Genomic DNA, 23,454 nt, shown 5'->3' with positions numbered 1-23,454 from the left:
ATTTGCTGTCAGACAGGCCTATCAGGGTCTACACTTTCTGCTATGTGTTTATTAGACGTCTCTTTTAAATGAAAATCTAGTTCAAGCGGAAAGTGTCATCCTTGATTAGCCTATGCAAACACTTCGTGCTCAGGTGAGCTTAAAAAACACAGAAATAAACCCTAGTGTATGAGAGGAGATTCTCACCTGCACACCGACTGTCTTCACTGGTAGCAGATTGGCCGTTATTGCTTCTGATTTGCTGAACTTCTCCAAAAACTCCCTCTCCAATGATGAGGTGCTCTTGGTAATCTTGTGTATGAGGTTGTGTGGCTGCAACAGGGTTTAATAAACCATACAGGTTATTCACTTCTACCTTCAAACTTGGGCGTTTTCAAAACATGACATATAGGCAAACAGTGCTTAGTAAACTATGTTCATATGCAAAATACTGAAAAGCACATGCAAGTTGACTAAGGTCCAAAAATCGCCCTGATAATGTAAAGATAAACATCCTAACCAAATTTACCGGTAATCAAGACCGAGATTTGATGAGGGGCACCTAACCCAGATTCCGACTTGGCCCAGATATTGTGATAAGCATTCTGACCAAGTTTCATCAAGATTGAGTCATAATGTGGCTTCTAGAGTGGTTACAAGGTTTTACCTAAGATATGAGATGGTGACCTGTGTGATATGAGATGGTGACCTGTTTTGGACACACATCACCCAAAGAGAAAATAAGCCTAGATTTGTCAAGCTAAAATTTTTGTCCAAATGTCATCAAAACAAAGTAATAGGGCTTGAGCTTCTAAAGTGGAAACAATGATAAATATTGTTCATAGAATTAACATGGATACCTATGTTCAGGACATATTTGTCCCAAATTTCCTCTTACTTGGTATAAATATTGTCACGGTTCAGTTAACCAACTCACACTTGTTCCTGGGCTAGCTGGTACGTGAGTTCTAATAGCACATACTTATGCATGTAAATCATAACTACTTTACATTAAAAGAGGTATGAGGTAGAGGTCACGGCTTAGACATAATTCCACTAAATTTCAATCACTGCTGCAAAATTAAAAACCTGTTTTTTATAGCACAAGATCAAACTAGAAATGTGTCTGGGACATATGTGTCTGCCCCAAAACGCATGTATTTTATAGCAGAAAAAAAGGCAAAAGCCAAAACTGGTCACAGTAAAAATTCCTTTTATAACGCTCATTCAGCTGTGAAAAAGTGAGCAAATTACCCCAAACAGAGGAGTTGCACAAGCACAATTTTGGAACAATGAATTCTATAGCAGAAAAACAGACAAAGGGCCATAACTCTGCAAAAACAATTCATATTAAGGTCATTCAACTGTGAAAATTTGACAAAAAAGCTTAAGGACATATGTAAGTAGGGTCAGACTTACATGCAAACAGATGGGCGCTTAACCGTACAAACATACCGTCTTTGAGGCGAAAGAATAGTCTGCTAAAAACTTGAGAACTATGGCAGTCTCTGCAAAGTCCTTGCACATGTAGGGTTCCTCTGCACACAGTACACGAATGGCCAACCCGGGACCTGGAATAGTCAGGTGTGAGAAACAATCAAACAAGTGTTCAACCATGCTAGGACAACAAGGAGGCCATGGGCCCTCATGGCTCTTAAGGGCTCACCTGAGTTCATGGACATCTATTGATTAAGAAATGACCATGATAATCTTGTTTCTTTATCCCGTTTGACCCAGATTCAAACATGACCTTTATATTGTAAAGATTAACTTTCTGACCAAGTTTCATTAAGAAAATTTCACTTAAAATCCCACGATTCAAGTGTTTGTGTAGTAATTAAGAGACTGATAAATGGATTTCAGCCTATATGACCAAGCTTCCAATTATTCATCGAATAGTACCAACACTAAGTGAGTGCTTTATGTTAAAATAAGTTAGTGGGAATTCAATAAAAGCAGGTTATAATACATTGTAAACAGAAAAAATTGAGATTATTGGTTGTTCAAAGTTTGATTACCAAGCAATTACCTATAATCTATGTAACAACAACAGTTCAGAACAGTAGGAACCCTGGTTACCTGGGAAAGGGTGTCTGTTGATCAGCTCCTCAGGCAATCCAAGGTCACGACCTATTGCCCTGACCTCGTCCTTGTGGAAGTCCTTTAGGGGCTCAACTACTCTGCCCTGAACATGTACAAACAATGTCAAGGTTATTGTGTTATTACAACCTTCAGTTACCAATTTCCAGTGTATTAAGAAAACAAGGAACAGAATTTCTGAACTTATGCAAACAAAGAAACAACAAACGGTTTACCTTCAAAGACTTATTTAATTCCAGTAAAATCCATGTCAAATGTGTTAATTAACAGTATGTTTAACCACGAAAAGCTGTTAGTTCAATGCACACTGTAATAGAATTCACTGCTTGAATAAATGAAATAATTAAAGCGACGTCACAACAAGGGAAAAGTACTCCATTACAACTGAAAATAAACATGCTGTTTTAATACAAGTGCAAGGGTCTACTTTACTAAGCAATTAATGTGGAACTTTCATGAAGGGGACCAACAAAAATTAAAATCTTTGGAATATGGATTAATTTGGATTATTTTACTTTTAAAATGCAGAAAAACGTGTTTTTCACAATTTTTGTAGTATTTGTCTTCATTTTCAAATTATTTCAATCGTAGTACTGGTAGTAAAACCAAATACTCAGAGTACATGCGTGTAGTCATCCTGTTTTAGCATTACTGAATATCACCAGATTAAGGTCTTAATTGGAAATATGGCACTGGACAATATGCGAATGCTTTTTTACTAACAGTCACAAGTTCAAATATCATACAAATAAACACAACTTGGGGATTTGCATCCTGTGAAACAATGTCGATAATACAAAAAAACAAGCTTGATCCTGAGTTTGAATTTCATAAAGGAGCACTTAATTCCTAAAATGATGAAATCAACCAAATGTGTCCAAGGTCTATTCTAAAAGACCCTCAACCTTGCCCTTTTTTGATGCACATGGTGTAAATTTACTAGCCTGTCTCCCCTTTTTTGGGAACATGGTGTAACTTTACTAGCCTCTTTCAACAATGAGGTGACATTCTTAGCAATAGGAATTCCACTTGTTTCCTCAGTTCCATGACCAGATCTGTGTCATTGTGACATTATTTGCAACATCCAACCTGTTTCCTAAGTTCCCTGACTAGGTCTGTGTCATTGTGACATTATTTGCAACACCCTACCTGTTTCCTCAGTTCCCTGACTAGGTCCGTGTCATTGTGACATAATTTGCAACACCCCACATGTTTCCTAAGTTCTCTGACTAGGCCTGTGTCATTGTGACATTATTTGCAACATCCCACCTGTTTCCTAAGTTCCCTGACCAGATCTGTGTCATTGTGGTGTGTCTTGATGGCGTCGGCCTTGCCACTGGCCAGTGTGGAGGCACTCTCTATCAGGTCTGGCCTCAGTGTGCCCTGGCCCAGGTAAACATCTTCAGGCTTCAAACATAGCTCCTCTATCAACTCATTTGCCACCTGGATGGAATAGAAAAGGGGTCACATAATTGGACTAAAACAGTAGCTGGGGAGGGTAGAGGCACTGTCTTCGGGGTCTGGTTCATATCTTTTTCCAGCACAAAACTTTGTGAAAAGGATAGGTATTTGTCTGTTTCAGATTAATATATTTTGGCCAAAACACCTCACAATAAAACCTGTCAAAAAGAATAGGATTGGACTGACTTACCATATGGTTTATACACATCAGACTGACTACCATATGGTTTATACACATCAGACTGACTACCATGTGGTTTATACACATCAGACTGGCTACCATATGGTTTATACACATCAAACTGACTACCATATGGTTTATACACATCAGACTGACTACCATATGGTTTATACACATCAGACTGACTACCATATGGTTATACACATCAGACTGGCTACCATATGGTTTATACACATCAAACTGACTACCATATGGTTTATACACACCAGACTGACTACCATATGGTTTATACACATCAGACTGACTACCATATGGTTTATACACATCAGACTGACTACCATATGGTTTATACACATCAGACTGACTACCATATGGTTTATTCACATTGGACTGACATCCATAATGGTTTATACATATGGAACTGACTACCATATGGTTTATACATATTGGACTCGTAACCATATGGTTTTTATGAATTGGATTGACTTCTATATTGTTAACACGTATTAGACTGACTACAATATGGTTTACAAGCATTGAACTGACTTTAAAGGGACTGTCAACCACGATTAACGAAAAAAGAAAAGTTCTAAATTACCGTAATTTTTTACAATTATTAGTTTATATTGATTAAATTATCACAACTGGTATATTACATTATTTGAAAAAAAGTTCATATTTTCAGTTAATTTGGTAATAAAATGTCGCGATGTGAAATCGAAAGTACATCGCGAAAATATGTGACATAACGATATACACAATATACATGACGCAAGTAGATTGATCATTTTATATTTATAATATAAACAATTCACAACGCATGCACAATTTGCATTCCTGGGTTTACCACTTGACGATGATGATCAATCTACTGGCGTTATGTGTAGTTAACTAGGTGGTTACCTGGTAGACATACCCAGTAAAATTTATTACCAAATATACTGAAAATATGAAAACTTAACAACCTTTTTCAAGTAATGCAATATACCAGTCATGATATTTAAATCAATATAAACTAATAATTGTAAAAAAATATGGTATTTTACAACTTTTCTTTTCCTTGTCATCGTGGTTGACAGTCCCTTTAAAATGGCATATACATTGGGCTGACTACCATATGATTGATATGCTTTAGACTGACTGAACTTAATACCAATTGGTTTATTCAATTTCATTTTATTGACTACCATATCGTTTATTCAAATTGGACTGACTACCATATGATCAACACGCATTGGACTTACATATGGTTCATTTAATTGGACTGACAACTTCATTGACTACCATATGGTTTATGCATTGGACTGACCTCCATATAGTTTATACACATTGGACTTACTACAACATGGTTTAAACACATTGGACTGACTACCATATGGCTTATACACATTGGATTGACTACAACATGGTTTAAACACATTGAACGGACTACCATATGGTTTATACACATTGGACTGACTACTTCCTGGTTTATACACAGAGGAATTTACCAACTCTTTGGCCACCATTGCAGAGGAGAAGGTAATTACTTTACTAAAACCACCTGTCAGCAGTGACTTGCATAGGTTACAAATAATGCTTCCACAACAAATGGTAGAAAGAATAATATTTAACCAACCTTCAGAATTGAATTGTATGGAATACAAACGCTAATGTTAGATAAAAACAAGAATATCAGTGAAACTGATGGATGCTCCCCGATGATGCGCTTTGTCAATGTATGTGTTAATAAACACCTAAAAAAATCTATGATTATCCTCAGTGACCTTGACCCCAGTGACCTCATCAAAAGTTAGAGGTCTATGCAAGGTACCTACATGCCAAACATGAAAGCGATTGGTAAAGTATTGAAGGAGCTATGAGAAACGGTAGCAAAGTGTGACAGAAGGAATCTATTATTAGCCTCGGTGACCTTGACCCTAGTGACCTCAAACCTCATCAAAAGGTAGAGGTCCATGCAAGGTACCTACATGCCAAATATGAAAGCGATTGATAAAGTATTGAAGGCACTATAAGAAACGGTAGCAAAAGTGTGACAGAAGAAAGTCTATTATTAGCCTCGGTGACCTTGACCCCAGTGACCTCATCAAAAATTAGAGGTCCATGCAAGGTACCTACATGCCAAATACGAAAGCGATTGATAAAGTATTGAAGGCGCTATGAGAAACAGTAGCAAAAGTGTGATGGAAGGAAGTAAGAAAGGACAAACTGGCAACTATATGCTCCGCCGAAATTTTATTTCGGGGAGCATAAAAAGTAACACTGATTGCTCTGTTACATTTCTTCCAAACAAAACTCACATGGACAAATAAACTGTGTATGATAATCAGTAAACTGCAGAAAATCTTTATGTATCGGCAAACATACGTCGAAGAGTAATGAAGGTGACACAAACTTGAAGCTCACCTTCATGAATGTATCTCCAATGATTTTCCTCTTCTCCTCTGGGTCTACTGTGGTGGCCAGACTGTTGGTTTTCCTCTTTTTTTTACCGTCACAGTCTGAACTGATGTAGGTACGACCACTGTAGAACTGGTGTGCAGCCTTGATCACTGGATTACAATGGACAGACAATTGTTTGATTGACTGATGCAAATTTGTACTTCACTAATGAAAAAGACTGTCCAGTAAAACCCATATACTGTAAAGTAACATAGCACCTACGAAAAACTTCAAGATGTTTCTTGACTCAAACGGTATGTTAAACTAACGTAACTGTGTGGAGATGCTCATTTGCAAGCATAACCAAGCACTTAACTATTTAAAAGATTGTTACTGTAGGCATTTATAATACTGAAAACTGTCATGTTACCAGCCTGTGAGACAGTGACCTTTGCTTTCTTGACCTCAAGATCAAAGGATGTCAACTTTTCCAAACAAGTAACAATCATACAAACTTTGTTGTGATCATCGGCCACCTGAACTTCCATAGATGATGAGTGGAAACAAAATGGTATTCAAACAGACAATACAAAATACCAACAGATTGACAGGCAAATAGCAATATACCCTAGTTTTTTCAAAGGATGTAAACAAATTTTAAATCCATTGTGCTTTCAGAAACAACAGTACCTTTAACATGCAGGCCAAGACTGTTGAGTGACTTCTCAACTTGTTCGCTCTCGTGTTTGCGCATGAAGCCGTTGTCGATGTGCAGTGCTATCACTTGATCATCTGGTAATGCCTTGTGCAGGAGAGCTGCACACACTGTAGAGTCCACGCCACCACTGAGCAGCATCTGACATACGAGAATAGCAGAGGTCATTTGAGCCGCGATGTAGGAAAATTGTGCATAAATGCATGTGTATAAACTTTTGTCCCAGAATAGGGGTGCAGTCTGCACAGGATAATCAGAGACAACACTTTCTGCTTAACATACATTTTTGTGAAAAGGAAGTCTCCTCTAAATGAAAATCCAATGTAGGAGGAAAAAATGTCGTCCCTGATTAGCCTATGCCAACTGCACACTCGAATATAAGAATACACTTTCTGCACGTGCATGAAGCCCATTGTTCCCACACCGAGGCTCCCACTGTAATAATGAGCTGATTCTACCCACACAACAAAATCTGTCCTGACATATGAGAACTGGGGTCCAGTATTGTGCTAATGTACTTATATATATATCGCATTTAGTGTTTTTCCCAGGCTGTTTAGCGTGGCGCAGGCGCCATGCCCTTTTTTGGTTGCGCCACGCAGCCCTATTTCAAAGCCATGTAGCGCCACGCTGCCCTGTCCAAAGGCCGCCGCCCTGCCCTTTCATGAGCACCCGCTGTTTTCCATTGTGCGCCCTTATTTATAACATCTTAATTGCGTCTTAACCAAACTTCTATGCCGACGAGTACCAGATAATGGCCCTAAGGCAGCGAAGATTTAGTCATGCGTGAATAACACCGTTTCAATAAATACTGTGAAACCATTTATTTTCGTCGGCACAAAATTTCGCCCTACTTCATAAAAATGACTATTTCGTCCGCTCTTAAATTCGTCCATTTCTGGTTTTGACACGTTCTTTGTTATGATAGCGGATAAGTGGGACTGAATAATCGTTAATCGTTAACAACCAATCACAAATCAAAATGTTCTTTATTAATTTGTAACAAAGCGCAGAATATATTTCAGTCAGGTGTTGATCACACATCGTCATATTTTAATTGCGTTTAATAGTATTGTCTTTAATCCGGATTTGCCGCGTGTAGGCTGTATAATCTGCAACACCCCTGAAAAACACAATACACACAATGGGTAATAAAGTTGTTAACAATTAGCGCTAATCAACACTATTATACCTAAACGAAGTCGACGCATTCGATACAGCCTTATTGCATTAGCGTTTTACAGGAAATGTCAGATGTCAGTACACTGTATAATGAACACCCCTTTGTGTCAAAACCGGATTTAACTTGAGTGTGAATAGTCGACTGTTTCATGTTCTTTGTATCAATACCATCTGTGTATCTGTATTATAAGTATACCAGTCAACAAACAAGGTGCGCGCTTCCGCATATGGGTATTCGGACGTTTAGCGTTCACGCCATCGAACGCATTAAGCAATATAACTCGTTTTTTTTCCACTATTTCTTTATTTGCAAAAAATACTAGTGGCTTATAACTTACCTTGCAATCTTTTTTTTCTCGCATTTTGCGAGTGTGCGTGTGTTAATTTCGAGCCCTGTGCATATGCGTGGATTACGCTGGATTTAAATGCCTCATGCCTACGGTAATTCAGTCTTATTTGTTTCAAATATGGGACATGATTGTTCGTTAGGATCTTGAATTCGTCCATCGGTCGAAGGACGAAAAAGGCGAAAATTAATGTCGGACGAATAATAATGGTTTCACAGTATATCAATCGATAATTTGTCGAAGCACACATATTGATCTGTAACTTATCGATCTGTAATGTCTATTTCCTCCATGATAAAATCGTGGACTGTAGTTACTTCAGAGACTTTTGATGAAAACCTTGATGTTATCCTCGTGGAAATTGTGCCTTACATGCATAATTCAGTTATATCAGTTATATCAAAACATATATTTTTACGCGTAATTAAATTAAATAAAAACACAAACAAGGTATATCTTTAATGTTATCGTCTTTAAGACAATTAATCATTGAAACAATTACAGTAACATGTACTTTTTAAACAAAATGCAAATCTTGTATTAGGCCGACGTTTTATATGATTTTCCGCTGCTATGCGCACCTGTCGCTTACATCATTTTAACAAGATGGTGGACTATAAAGAATTAAATTGTGACTCTCTGCAAAAATGGCAAATTAAGATCGAATTAACGATGGCGATCACACATTTCGAAGGGATTAATAAAATGCCTGTGATAATCATCGATGCATAAAAAACGTTTAGATACCAGTCACATATTTATTAGTTATCTACTCAGTGGATGTATTTCACGGAAACGAGTGTTTGCAAATTGTTAACGTTCAGTTCACTCTCAAAGTTAAAACATCTGACAAGATTATCGTAAGAAAATGGGATAAGACAAACATGTCATTTATATGCAAGTGGATCAGTGTATAATCAGATTCATATGCGTTTATTGCTTTATCATGTTTGTTGTGCTGTACATTTTATTAAAACAGCATGGAACTTAAATGGACATTGCAAGGTAAACATATTAATATAAATCAAACTAAGTTAAATACATCAATAACCATTAAATGTGCTTGTTTATATTTTGATGTTTTTTCCACAAATGCCTCTGATGCAATAACATGTTTCTCCCAAAACCAGTTTTCGACGAAAAGTTTTTGCCTAAACTGCGCGTTTAAATGCCGCTTTTGAAAGAAATGCGCCATGCCCATTTTTCCTCCTGGGAAAAACACTAGCATTAGCTCCATTTCGCACTGTATATCCTTATTTACTGTAAGTATTTAGTTCACAGATACAAATTGATGATATTCTAACAACCAACAGCATATTAGGCATTTGTAAAACTCAAAACATCAGCATGTTGAAAAGCACAAGAAAAACAAGAGGGCAAAGATGGCCCTAGTTCGCTCACCTGAGAGGAGTCGGTTCATTCAATCTTTACCAAACCGTGAAACGTCAAAACTTGACCTAGATATTGTCCAGACAAACATCCTGGTCAAGTTACATCATTATTGAACCAAAACTCTGGCATATGGAAGTGATTTTGTTTTTGTAAAATTTGACCTGGTGACCTATAATTTGAGTTGACCCCCTTTACTAAACATCAAACTTTGCTTACAAAAACTAGGCCTAAGCATTCTTGAGTTATCATCCGGACACCATTTTACTATTTCGAGTCACTGTGACCTTGACCTTTGACCTGGTGACCTGAAAATCTATAGGGGTCATCTTCGAGTCATGATCAATGTACCTATGAAGTTTCATGATCATAGGCCTAAGCGCTCTTGAGTTATCATCCGGAAACCATCTGGTGGACGGACGGACCAACCAACCGACCGACCGACATGTGCAAAACAATATACCCCCTCTTCTTTGAAGGGGGGCATTATAAATATTATGACAAAATTCATAAAATCTGAAACAAAATTGTGACCTCTAGAGTGTTTACAAGGATTTTGTATAATATAATGAAAATTTGGACAATCTAAAGGCAATAATTATGGCATTAATTATGTGATATATATAAAACCAATCTTTTCACCAAGTTTCATGATGATTGGGCAAAAAATCTGACTTCTAAAGTGTTCACAAGCTTCTTTCTACTATATTAATTGAGAAAACTGCCCCCCCCCCCCGGCAGCCATGTTATTCAACTGACCAGAACCATTTTCAAACTCAACTCTCATATCAAGAAAACAAATGTTCTGACCAAATTTCATGAAAATTGGGCCAAAAATGTGACTTCTAGAGTGTTCACATGTTTTCACTATACACATATAGAGAAAAATGGTCCGCACTGGCGGCCATGTTTTTTCACCGATCTGAACCATTTTCGAACTCGTCCCAGATATCAATAAAACCAATGTTTTGACCAACTTTCATGATGATTGGGCAAAAATTGTGACTTCTAGAGTGTTTACAAGGTTTCTCTGTAGCCAAATAAGAAAAACTTCCCCCCAACTGGCAGCCATGTTATTCAACTGACCAGAACCATTTTCAAACTCAACTCTCATATCAAGGAAACAAATGTTCTGACCAAATTTCATGAAAATTGGGCCAAAAATGTGACTTCTAGAGTGTTCACATGTTTTCAATATATACATATAGAGAAAAATGCCCCGCCCACTGGCAGCCATGTTTTTTTACCAATCTGGACCATTTTTAAACTTGTCCAAGTTATCAATAAAACCAATGTTTTGACCAACTTTCATGATGATTGGGCAAAAATTGTGACTTCTAGAGTGTTTACAAGGTTTCTCTATAGCCAAATAAGAAAAACTGCCCCGCCCACTGGTGGCCATGTTTTTCAACGGGCCGGAACCACTTTTGAACTCTACCAACATATCATTAAGACAAACATTTTGACAAAGTAACACGTAGATTGGGCATGAAAGGGGACTTTTACAGTGTTTACATGTTTTTTCTTTTTTTTACCTAGTGACCTAGTTTTTTAATTCGGCACAACCCAGTTTCGAACTCGACCAAGATTTCATTGGGACAAAGCTTCTGAACAAGTTTCATGTAGATTGGACAATAAATGTGGCCTCTAGAGTGTTTACAAACAAATGTGGACGGACGGACGGACGACGGATGGACAGACGACGGACAAAGACCGGTCACAAAAGGTCACCTGAGCAATCAGGTGAGCTAAAAAATCAAACATTCTAAATAAAATGGTTGTGGTTTATTAAGTAATATTTTCACATGTTCCTACATCAAAATCTAGTTGTGTAAATGCTGACTGGATAAACAACTGGAGTAAAGGACACTTTAGACATTGTCATTTGAACCTTGTTCCGAGAAAAATGGGCTTAATGTGTAAGGGTTAGGTAAAGTGTCTTCCTAGATTGACTTGTAGTCTGCACAGGCTAATCAGGGACAATACTTTCCACTTCTACAGAATTTTTTGTTGAAAGAAAGTCTCTCCAAAAGTCTCTCCAGTTTATGTGAAAAAGTATCTTCCCTGATAAGCCTATGCGGACTGGAGAGAAAAAAGTAATACTGAACATTTAAAAAATACTCTAAAATATCCATTATATGCATCTTTTGACAATTTAAAAACCTTAAAATTATAAAGTGTTGCAACGTGAAACGTTTGAATAACTTGGAGAGTTTTGTATTTTTCGTAATTTTGTGACACAAAGAGGATTGCTTATAAAGTATAAAATACATCACTCATTGTATGAGCGCGGATTGCCGAGTGGTCTAAGCAATAGACTTTTACTTCAGGGGTCAGTGGTTCGAGCCCACTTGATGGTTACTTTTTGTGAAATCTGTGAAAAGGTCCCTTTAAGCCCAGATTTCTTAGAACGCTGCTTATCTTCTTATCAACAAATCTCCTGTCTATACCAGTATTCTGTGGTTGCCTGCTGTGCGTTTGATGTCCTCTATACACTCCTGCTCCCTGGAAGCCATAGTGTACAGGAAATGGAAGCCTGCGAGTGACAGGAAGTTCCTCATCATCTGCCGACCGTTCGTTGACAGATCAACTTCTGGGTGAAACTGTACGCCAAACAGTTTTCGCTCCTCATCCGCTATGGCTAAAGATACGCAATAAACTGATTGATATACTTTCACTTTTTATGAATTCCATTAATCACGATTAAAATAAGCCTTCCAATGGTCAACCTGGCTGGTTCAGATTTTCAGGTTTATAATCATTAGCTAGAAAGGTTGTCATACTGCCAAGTAATAGTACAAGATTCAAGTCTTGTATGGCAAAGCTGCTCATCTCAATGACTTACAACATGTGTTGTTAAATGTTGGCTAATTACATTTTTCTCAAAACATTAAACAAGAGGGCCTGAAAGGCCCAAGTCGCTCACCTGAGATAACAAGATATTATTGGGACAAATCTTCTGACCAAGTTTCATGAAGATCGGAAAATAAATGTGGCCTCTAGAGTGTAAACAAGGTTTTACTACAGCCATATAAGAAAAAATGCCCCTCCCCCTGGCAGCCATGGTTTTCAACCAACCCCATCATTTTTGAACTCTTCCAATAATTATCGGGATGAATCTTCTGACCAAGTTTAATGAAGATCGGACAGCAAATGTGGCCTCTATAATGTGTTAACAAGATTTTACTATAGCCATATAAGGAAAAATGCCCCGCCCCTTGGAAGCCATGTTTTTCAAGCAAACATAATTATGTTCACACTCATCCAAGATATCATTGAGACCAATCTTCTGACCAAATTTCATGAAGATTGGACAATAAATGTGGCCTCTAGAGTGTTAACAAGGTTTTACTAAAGCCATATATAGCCATATAGGGAAAAATGCCCCGCCCCTGGTGGCCATGTTTTTAAAGCAACCAATACCATTTTCGAACTAACCAAGATATCATTGGGACAAATCTTCTGAACAAGTTTCATGATGATCGGAAAATAAATGTGACCTCTAGAGTGTTAACAAATTTTCACTATAGCCATAAAAGGAAAAATGCCCCGCCCCCAAGGTGGCCATGTTTTTCAACCAACTGGCATCATTTTTTAACTCGTCCAAGATATTATTGGGATGAATCTTCTGACCGAATTTCATGAAGATTGGACTATAAATGTGGCCTCTAGAGTGTTAACAAGATTTTACTATAGCCATAAATAGCCATATTAGGAAAAATGCCCCGCCCCTTGGCAGCCATGTTTTTCAAGCAAACATAACCATTTTCAAATTTATCCAAGATATCAATAGGACAAATCTTCTGACCAACTTTGATGAAGATTGGACAATAAATGTGGCCTCTAGTGTTAACAAGGTTTAACTATAGCCATTTATGGAAAAATGCCCCGCCCCCTGGCGGCCATGTTTTTCTACCAAAGGGCATCATTTCTGAGCTCATCCAAGATATTATTGGGATGAATCTTCTGACCACGTTTGTGAAGATTGGACAATAAATGTGGCCTCTAGAGTGTTAACAAGATTTTACTATAGCCGTAATAGCCATATCAGGAAAAATGCCCTGCCCCTTGGCAGCCATGATTCTCAAGCAAAGGTTACCATTTTCAAACTCCTCCAAGATATCATTGGGACAAATCTTCTGACCAAGTTTCATGAAGATCGGAAAATAAATGTGGCCTCTAGAGTATTAACAAGGTTTTACTATAATAGCCATATAAGGAAAATGCCCCGCCCCCTGGCGGCCATGTTTTTCAACCAAGCGGCATCATTTTTGAACTCATCCAAGATATTTTTGGATGAATCTTCTGACCAAGTTTCAGGAAGATTGGAAATAAATATGGCCTCTAGAGTGTTAACAAGATTTTACTATAGCCATATAAGGAAAAATGCCCCACCCCTTGGCAGCCATGTTTTCAAGCAAAGGTTACCATTTCTAAACTAATCCAAGATATCATTGAGACAAATCTTCTGAGCAAGTTTCATGAAGATCGGTAAATTAATGTGGCCTCTAGAGTGTAAACAAGGTTTTACTATAGCCATATAAGGAAAAATGCCCCGCCCCCTGGCGGCCATGTTTTTCAAACAACCGGCATCATTTTCGAACTCGTCCAAGATATTATTGGGATGAATCTACTGACCAAGTTTCATGAAGATCAGACAATAAATGTGGCCTCTAGAGTGTTAACAAGATTTTACTATAGACATATAAGGAAAAATGCCCCGCCCCTTGGCAGCCATGTTTTTCAAGCAAACGTTACCATTTTCGAACTCCTCCAAGATATCATTGAGACCAATCTTCTGGCCAAATTTCATGAAGATTGGACAATAAATGTGGCCTCTAGAGAGTTAACAAGGCAAATGTTGACGGCGCACGACAGACAAACAGCGATCACAAAAGCTCACCATGAGCACGTTGTGCTCAGGTGAGCTAAAAAGAATTTAGTAAAACAGATATAACAGTTTTTCAAACACCGGTATTTAGGCCATTTATATTTGCCAATGACATATCATGAATTGCAAGATATACATGTATTTATTTTACAAGGAAATGAAATAGAGAATGCGAATATAAATGAGAAAGAAATGCCTATAATTCTTTAAGACAGAGAATTTGAAACCATGGGGATGGGTTCCGTTGGTCTCAATCTTGGAAGCAAATGTGTAATTTATTGCATATTGAAAAAATCTTAGTTGGAAGTAAAAATACGGATCATGATGAAAGTTTAGTTTGAGGACAAAACTGTGCCTTGAAAGTATTTCTTGGGGCAAGGATGCCTGATAAAGACAGTGTATTTCTACATTGAGACTGGTTTTAATTACCTGCAATAATATCTCCAGACGTGGCAACGGCCTTAAAACCCTTGGCAATGTTCTCCAGACTGTCGCCATGGGTGAGCAGCACTTCCTGTTCTTTATCTAAACCACTGCAACAAATACATTATGTTTCCATAAACATCAATGGTCAGTTGTTGTTTTTTTCATAGATTATTTATAGTTGTGCCCATTTTATGCAAGTATGACAGAAACAAATTTTGAAGGTGAAACTGTAAAAAAAGAAAAACAAGTGCATGTGAATACAATTAACTGAAAGCAACACATGCCATATTGACAATGGACTTCACAATAGTATGGCATTATTATTAGTAAAAAATTTATAAAATTGTTACATCTAACTAGATCAGTGCAACATCTTTCATAGGGTGATTTGTAGGACTGGTATGGTTTGAAAAGTTGAGATAACAGCTAGGTTTTTCGTGTGCATGGTTACAATGCACAAGGTACTTACCTGACAGGGACACACAGTGCACCAACACTAATCTTACACTGACACAAATCTGCATGGCTACACCCAAAAGGATGCAAATCCCTCACCTGAAGTGGCTACATAAAGTATCAACACTGATCTCTAACCTACATCATTCTGCAAGGCTACACCCAACTAACCTGAAGAGGCTACATGATGTGTCAACGCTGATCTTAAACTGCCCATCTTCTCTGGCTTCCTTTTTCACCACCTTTCCTCCAAAACTCACATTCATCATCTAGAAGCACATTAAACAAAAAAGTGACAAATATTGAAGTCTCCGAAGCTCCATCAGGATAATTATTTTCTTTAGCCTTACTGTTCTTGTTGTTGCAGGAAAAAACATGCTATTGTTCACTTAGATATTTTATTTGTATACAGAACTTGTTGCAGCCAAATCTGAGTAGTAACAAGCCAATTCGTTGAATTGATATCCCCCGCCAATATGCTTCTGGACACAAAAGTGTTATATTTGACACTCAATAAAGCAGTTTTTCAAGATACAAAGGGCCATAACTCCGTTATTAAAAGATTGTGTACAATGCTATTTGGCATGCATCATCCTCTTATTGATATACAAACCCATACCAAGTTTCAATAAAATCCACCAAAGCACTTCCAAGATATGGCTCCGGACACACAAAAAAAGCATTTTTTCAAGATACAAAGAGCCATAACTCCGTTATTAACAGATGGCGTACAATGCCATTTGGCGTGCATCATTCTCTTATCCATATATACTCATACCAAGTTTCAATGAAATCCGCCAAAGCACTTCCAAGATATGGCTCCAGACGGACGGAGACGGAAGGACAACGCCAAAATAATATCCCTCCGCCTATGGCGGGGGATAACAATAGTTGTAGTGAAAAATTCAACACATTGTGACTTATTCTTCCAACATGCTTACAAAGTAAAATTTAAGAAAAAGAATTGTGATAATCTTTATTCGTTATTTGGAACACTATTACTCCGAATTCCTTTTCATTGCAAAAGTGCATTTTGTGGCATGACTCAAACATATGCATGTTGTTAATTGTACGAGTATTTATTTAAACAAATATATGTCTTTAGACAGGAGTACAGACAGACATGCAGGTTATTCAAATTTAAGCCTAGTTCTGGATAATAACACAGACTAATCATGGACAACACTTTCCACTTTTATGGTATTTTTTGTTTAAAGAAAGTCACACAAGTCTCTCTGAAATATTAATCCAGTCTGGGCAAAGAGTGTCCTCAATGATTAGCATGCGCAGACTTTACAGGTTTATCTTTGATGACACTGTACGCACATACATGAAGGCCCATTTTCCCATAACAGGGCTTATTTTAACAAGCCAGTTCACACTGGTGGGTGATCGTCATATACCTGGAGTCCATAGCAAATGCCCAGCACAGGGATACCGATGTTGAAAATGTCACAATCATACTTGGGGGCATCAGCACTGTAGACAGAGCTCGGTCCACCAGATATAATGATGGCCCTGAAAGGTAAAGGAACTCAGAACTTTGGCCAAGAGATATATACTGCATATCTATATGAGTATTCCTTGAAATATTTCGAATGTCTTGATAACTTTTTTTAAATTAAAAAACTTCTAATCTAAATTAACAAAACATCAGCAAAACTAAAATAATATAACACCATTCATTCAGCATTCATTGACTATTAAATCATCAACCTGTGTAACTAAAGGTGATTCATAATGCTTTATAAATAGATAAAAAATGTTACAGTATATCAAATAAGGCTTTTAAATATCAACACAACATATATCTCATTTGATATACTTAGGGAGGATCAATGCATCCTGATCCAACAATTACTTACCAGTTAAAATAGTTAACAAGGGGGCCACTGTGGCCCATGATAGCACACCTGTACAATGGGTGTTGCCAATTTTGAGCCCAGTGGAATAATTTGAATAATCTTTGTAAAGGACAACATACCTAATATTAAAGCTATGTGCATTGTGGTTTCAGAGGTTATTGTGCTATATAATTCAATACAAAACATTTCACTTCACAGCCCCACCCGAAACCAAAAGATGTTGTTTAAATGAAAAGTTGACAGACAACTGTTATCACATGACGGACACATGGGGGCCACAAAAGCTAACCCTGCACATTGCAAAGATTTGCTTTAAATAAGTAAACAAAAAATTCACCTTGCTCGCATGAAACAGTGACAATTTATTTTGAGCTTTATAAACTTTATTCACAGATATGGATTATACATATTCACATCAAGCATCAATGGTAAAATTATTCAACACAGAATTGTATTCAATGTAACTAACAAATATTTGCAGATAGTTAGAAAGATATGCAAAGCAAAGTACAAGTACTCTAGTAAAAAGACCACACCCACTTGTAGTGCTTATCCTTCAGTACAAATGCTGGTGTGTCCAATGGAAGAACATCAGTGTCTACATTTAGCTCACGAATCCTTCTGTCAATCACCTGAAATGAAAGTGTTGTTATTCTCATTCTAACATGACCCATGAACAATTTATATTGTTAAACTGCCAATTACTGGAAACAACTCGACTAAATGTTTTTCAGCAACATATTGAGCCTATTGTCAGGCATTATTTATTATTTTACACGCTGATCCATGCACGTTTGACATTCAGCTTTTGGTGTTACCTTAAATATACCTTCTTTACATGGGGAATATCTTTGGTAAATTATTTTAAAACTGCAAGATCATGAATGATGCAGATACAGTTGAGACAATTTTTTTAATAATGTTAACTTTTAGTTTCAGAACGACTTTTTGGCTACAGATGTTATTACAAAGATAGAGATTTACCTTTTAACTGGTAGCGTTTAGTTTGTTGCATTTCCCAACTGTTAGGTATGGTGTACACTAGCCAAGCACAAATGTGCTCAGAGCATTGATTAAACACAGTTGCCTAACCACTCTGGCAGATTTATCATTATTTCCAACATATACACCAAAGAACAAACGCTGATAACAGACTCTAAACAGAAAACACACTAAAGATTGTTTGAACAATTTAAAATCAGGTTTAATATTGGTAAAATGGGTGTAAACTAGTGCTTACTTTTCCATACTGTGCCCCTGCATCCAGGATAGCAAGCTTTTCTTCTGCTGGCACACCATTGCCGTTCACCTGCCCTGGACTCTCACTCATTGGATATCACACTGTTAGAAGAAACAACACCTTGAGCTAATCCATACAGAATGAATTATTATTTCTCTGGTTTGTTAACATGGTATTTTACAACAATCAACCATTAATTTATAAGCTTGTTTTAAAGAGCCTGAGAGGTTTTAAAGGAAGAATAAAATTTGGCCCTGACAGATGAATTGCCTTATAAAAGTGTCTGGGATAGAAAGTTTAAAAGCAAGCTTAATATAACAAGTGAACTTATCTTCACATTTATTAGAAGGCATTTAAAAAATCTTTTATGGGAAAAAGAACTTCACTACACTTGTGAATTTTGTGATCTGAAATTTTGCAACATTCAGACATTCCCAAAAGTGCCGGACCTTTGGACCTGACCGACGTTTTTAAGACTGGTCCGATTGAAAATGCTATGTTGCCGGTCCGAATGTCCGGCAAATAATTCAAGAGCAAAAGATTATTTATTTCAAAGAATTAAAACCTGAAAATAAAACTGAGCTAAAATGAACTATAAGCAGTAAAAATTATGTTGTATTTTTGTTAACATTAATGATCATGCGCACCGAACACTTCCTTCTATGCAAGCAAATGTGTCGTTTACCAAAACATGTTCTGGAAGTCAGATCGTTATAATCGGGGTATTAACAGTTTGTTCACTTTCAAATATACGCTTAATAGTTTGTTGCATTGATTTATATATATTTGTTGCTGGTTTGTTGACATTTAAATATAATTCAATTCTCATTTGTCAAATAATTTCGCAACCGGGAAATTTTTGTCATTTAAAATTACCTATCAGTGCTTTGTGCTTTTAAAACTTAATCTGTTAAATTATGAAATTGATATCCCACATGTGTTCTGTTGTTTTAAGGTACTTCATTGATTCCTAACAAGTATACCGGTACATGTTTTTTGTGTGTTTAAAAAATAATGTATTTATATCTTCACTGTTTAATACTGTCACATGTAACTATCAGTAGACCTATTTGAAAACATTTGGTTTTAACAGCAATTTGCATACTAGTATACAATTATTGAAATTTCAATTGCTAAATTGCATTGTTTTCAACCAATTTTTGGTTTAAATACTTTTTTTTAAATGATGTGTGTTGTGATTTGTAGTAGTGTTCATTGTTAAGTGTTGTGTTGTTTATTTTTCCATTCCATTTGCCAATTATCATTTAATCAATTAATTTGAGTCAATGACTTGATGTTTGGGTCCTATGAATCCCAGTCCGGTCCTGTAAGTTTTTTAACTCCACAAGACCGAATGTCCCGTGGACTTTAAATACTTTTGTGAACATCTGAACATTATTTCATATTCATAGTGTATGACTTGATACAAAGTTTATTCTCAACATAAATACATTTCTTACATAATGTTTTCTAAAACGTGTGTTAATTTTATACGTTTTTTTACTATTATTTAAGGATTGGGAAAAAAGCTCAGCAAATTAAGATTAAGTTCTATTATAAACATATATAAAAAGCACAAGTAACCCCAATAATGAGGCCAATTTTGACCCAAAAGGCATGATTCCACTAAGATTAGTAGACAACCAACATTCCAAGTTGCACAAAATATTTAAGACCTAACCCTTGTACATGTAGTTTCAAAGAATATTTTTTTAAGTAATTTATGACAGTTATTTACTACATTGCAGGTCCACTAAAATTTGATCTCTTCATTTCAATGTTGATTATCTCACAAATTGACCCTGGACCCAACAATTGTTCACAGACTTGAATTTTCTGTATAATAGCATGCATACTTAAATCCAATTTGGTAAGTTTTTGGCGCCTTTATTGCACATCAAATTTATGCTTGTGTTGTGCGACTAACTATAACCCTACTTGAACAACATCAAAGATTAACAGTGTTAAGTCATTGCACGTGTCACCTTTGACAATGTTCTCTTTTGAATTTGCTTTCAGCTTACATGATTATTGGTTAGGGAATCAGCAAATCAGGGCTTAGGTAACCGAATACATAATGTCTCCACAAAATGGTGTATAGAATAACGGTAATAGTGACAGATCAATACTGATCTCTCTCAAGGACTGTAGCGCTGTAGACACAGCATAAACAACTAGTTTGTAATTCAGATGATAAGTTTTCACATTGTTTAAAAATGAACAATTATTTTCACCAAAAGAAAAGGTCTAAGAGTTCTTTGTGCTACAAAGTTACCTTAAAATACAGATACAAATACTGAAGCCTACGCATTTCCCTAGGAACAATGGCTTGATTTCTTTTATCGTACTATTCCCTTTTATGGAGCATAACCAAATTTCGATCACTTTGTTTACATGAAAAACGGGGCTCTCGTGATGATGTCACACGCATTTGCTCAGAATATTATTTTTAACTAACGTTACTACGTTTGAAAATAATTACAGACACGACTAAAATAAGGAAAAATCCAGTTTAATTACATTTTAAAATCTTACTTCAAATGAAATAATCCAAATTTATGCCTATTCCATGCATTTTTTTTCAGTACTCTTCATTCAACTTGCACATAAATTGCAGACCACTGCACTTGTGTAAACACAACACGTTCATGATTTTGAATTATTTTAAAGAAAATTCTTTTACTTTTTCACTATTCCCAGAAAATGTTGCATGGAACAATCAGTGCGCGCATATCGCAAACATAGGTGACATGACGATATACACATGTTCAGTGGGGAAATCCTGTCCTGATTGGATAATTTTATCAAATCTTTTAATAGTAATATATAAGCGGAAATTTTATTTGAACAAATTACGAGTCAATGTTGCTCAAAAGAAGATCGACCGATAAAACAGAAACTTATTAAATTGTAAATAGAAGTTATAAAAAATCTTAATTGCTCTATATCTTTAAATTTGTTCAGTGAATAAAATTTTCGAAGTGTTGTTCACCTCATGCCTATTGCAATTGATTACTCTCGCTTTTTGGATGTCACTCGACACAAGGTAAACAACGTGCGTTTTGCGGGTGTGCATGGAACTATCGGCTTTGCGTAGTTAAATATAAACACGATGTAAATAAACAATTTTGACTTGGTTTTAACGGGAATGAAATAAATCTTTGAAGGTAAACCGTTTATTGCAGCATTGTTTGAATTAATTCTGATATTCTTTTACTTGCTTCCTTACCCGCGCGACTCAATGTAATTGGTAGATACATGAAGTCTAACTTTAGCATGCTTTTAACAAGGGATTTACACCAAATACGTGAAAAATATTTATTTGTGGCTTGAAGAAAACATTTTAAGTTGAAGTGGAAAAATAGATTATGAATATGTTTTCACTTATAGTTTCTGTTTTTAACATCATGCAATTCGGACACATTATCCGAAAATACATCAACTGACTGCGGGTTGTTACTGATAAAAAAATACCATGAAATACCAATCAAGTTTTACCCGATATCTATTTAATCTAATTTCAATTAAGTAATCGGCCTTTTTCATAAAATCACATCAAATATTCTGCTCAAAAACTGTTTTATTTATTTAATCGCAACCTTGACCGTGTGGCGTTTGGAGCACCGCTCTTTAAAGGCTACAAACTACTAAGTTTTAGTAGTTTTTTTTTCGGCCAAAGATCTTTCAATAATGTTTATTTATAAACCTTTGGTTCTGCAATACGGACGAAAGTTTAATGACAATCATGATGCGTTAATATGTTGCAGTTTAAAACCTTTCTCCTCAAGTAGTTTGAACTTCCTGTAGTTTCCTATCAATTGTTATTCTTCCCCTATGTTGTTTCGCTCCCGGTAGCCATTTTACCTAATCCACACTGCTCACAAATAGAAAATATTGTCGGTGTTATTTTGTTCGGTGTTAACTTAGTGTTTCACCTTAAGTGAACTTAACATAACGCTAGCAGACCCGAATGAATACACTCCATTCATTCCATTGCCTGACTTGAGCATAATCCCTCGGAACATTGGCAACATCTCCGCATCTTTGTAGTACCGGTATATTATTTTGCTTGCTTTTTGCTTCGGTTTATACCACATATTATTTAGTACCCAGCGTTCCCCCCCCCCCACCAGTATGCATGATGTTTCCATGTTTTTGTGTCTACTTGCATCCTTGTAGGCTATGGCCCCAACCTAGCAGTACCTGAAGGAGGTACAAGAGTATGACGCCCTGAGGTATGGGTCTCTGCTGGTTGTGGGATACTATCTTACACTGCCCGGAGAGCTAGCTGGGTTCAGGACCATAACACTACTGATTATATGTAGGTCTTAGAGCCATGAATGGTCTACTACACATCCCTACCTTTTCGTTTCGAGTAGGCAAGTTCTTCATCATGTTCTTCTTCATAGTTCATAGTTTTTCTTTTTTTCATAGTCAGTATACATCTCTTTACCCTCTAGTTATAATTTAATCCAACATTTTTTCAATATCCTTTTAATGCAAAGGACATTATACATCTTACATCTTATGTTTTAACTTAGGACTTCCCCTTATCTTATCATATTTCATTTTAACCCATTGTATTAACTATTAAATTTATACTAACTGTGATAATATTATGTCTTAAATCCGTCATTGTATTACTATGTCTTGCAATGCATGTCTTTGTTCTATCATTACCACATGCTTTCATTTTACAGCTGCTTATATTTTGTTATGTTTACCATGTACTTTAGTTTGTCGGGAAGATGCTATATATATTAGCTTATGTTTGTGTTTATCATGTCCGACGTTAAATAAATTTTCTTGTATCTTGTATCTAGTATAGGATGTAACACGA

General features: G+C 36.4%; 1 protein-coding gene across 4 annotated transcripts in view; it reads right to left on the bottom strand.

Moving 5' to 3' along the window:
- The window catches only part of LOC127881833 (GMP synthase [glutamine-hydrolyzing]-like), a 29,314-nt gene extending 7,059 nt beyond the window's left edge, over nucleotides 1-22,255 (bottom strand). Inside the window, exons 1-13 of one of the 4 annotated variants that reach the window (XM_052429971.1) lie at nucleotides 22,214-22,255; nucleotides 18,615-18,715; nucleotides 17,915-18,006; nucleotides 16,913-17,027; nucleotides 15,681-15,778; nucleotides 15,057-15,160; nucleotides 12,187-12,377; nucleotides 6,794-6,959; nucleotides 6,128-6,273; nucleotides 3,349-3,522; nucleotides 2,059-2,164; nucleotides 1,435-1,550; nucleotides 187-312 (exon numbers count right to left, since the gene is read on the bottom strand). In XM_052429971.1, coding sequence (XP_052285931.1) covers nucleotides 187-312; nucleotides 1,435-1,550; nucleotides 2,059-2,164; nucleotides 3,349-3,522; nucleotides 6,128-6,273; nucleotides 6,794-6,959; nucleotides 12,187-12,377; nucleotides 15,057-15,160; nucleotides 15,681-15,778; nucleotides 16,913-17,027; nucleotides 17,915-18,006; nucleotides 18,615-18,704 — 1,524 coding nt within the window. In that variant the 5' untranslated portion in view covers nucleotides 18,705-18,715; nucleotides 22,214-22,255. Of the gene's footprint in view, nucleotides 1-186; nucleotides 313-1,434; nucleotides 1,551-2,058; nucleotides 2,165-3,348; nucleotides 3,523-6,127; nucleotides 6,274-6,793; nucleotides 6,960-12,186; nucleotides 12,378-15,056; nucleotides 15,161-15,680; nucleotides 15,779-16,912; nucleotides 17,028-17,914; nucleotides 18,007-18,614; nucleotides 18,716-22,112 lie in introns of all 4 variants that reach the window. The other 3 variants (XM_052429970.1, XM_052429973.1, XM_052429972.1) reach the window with 3 other exon arrangements.
- Nucleotides 22,256-23,454: the final 1,199 nt, after the last annotated feature.

This window comes from Dreissena polymorpha, chromosome 5 (genome assembly GCF_020536995.1).
Source record: "Dreissena polymorpha isolate Duluth1 chromosome 5, UMN_Dpol_1.0, whole genome shotgun sequence".
Lineage (NCBI taxonomy): Eukaryota > Metazoa > Mollusca > Bivalvia > Myida > Dreissenidae > Dreissena > Dreissena polymorpha.
Note: the sequence above shows the minus strand (reverse complement) of the source record. Positions and strands in the feature narration are given on the sequence as shown.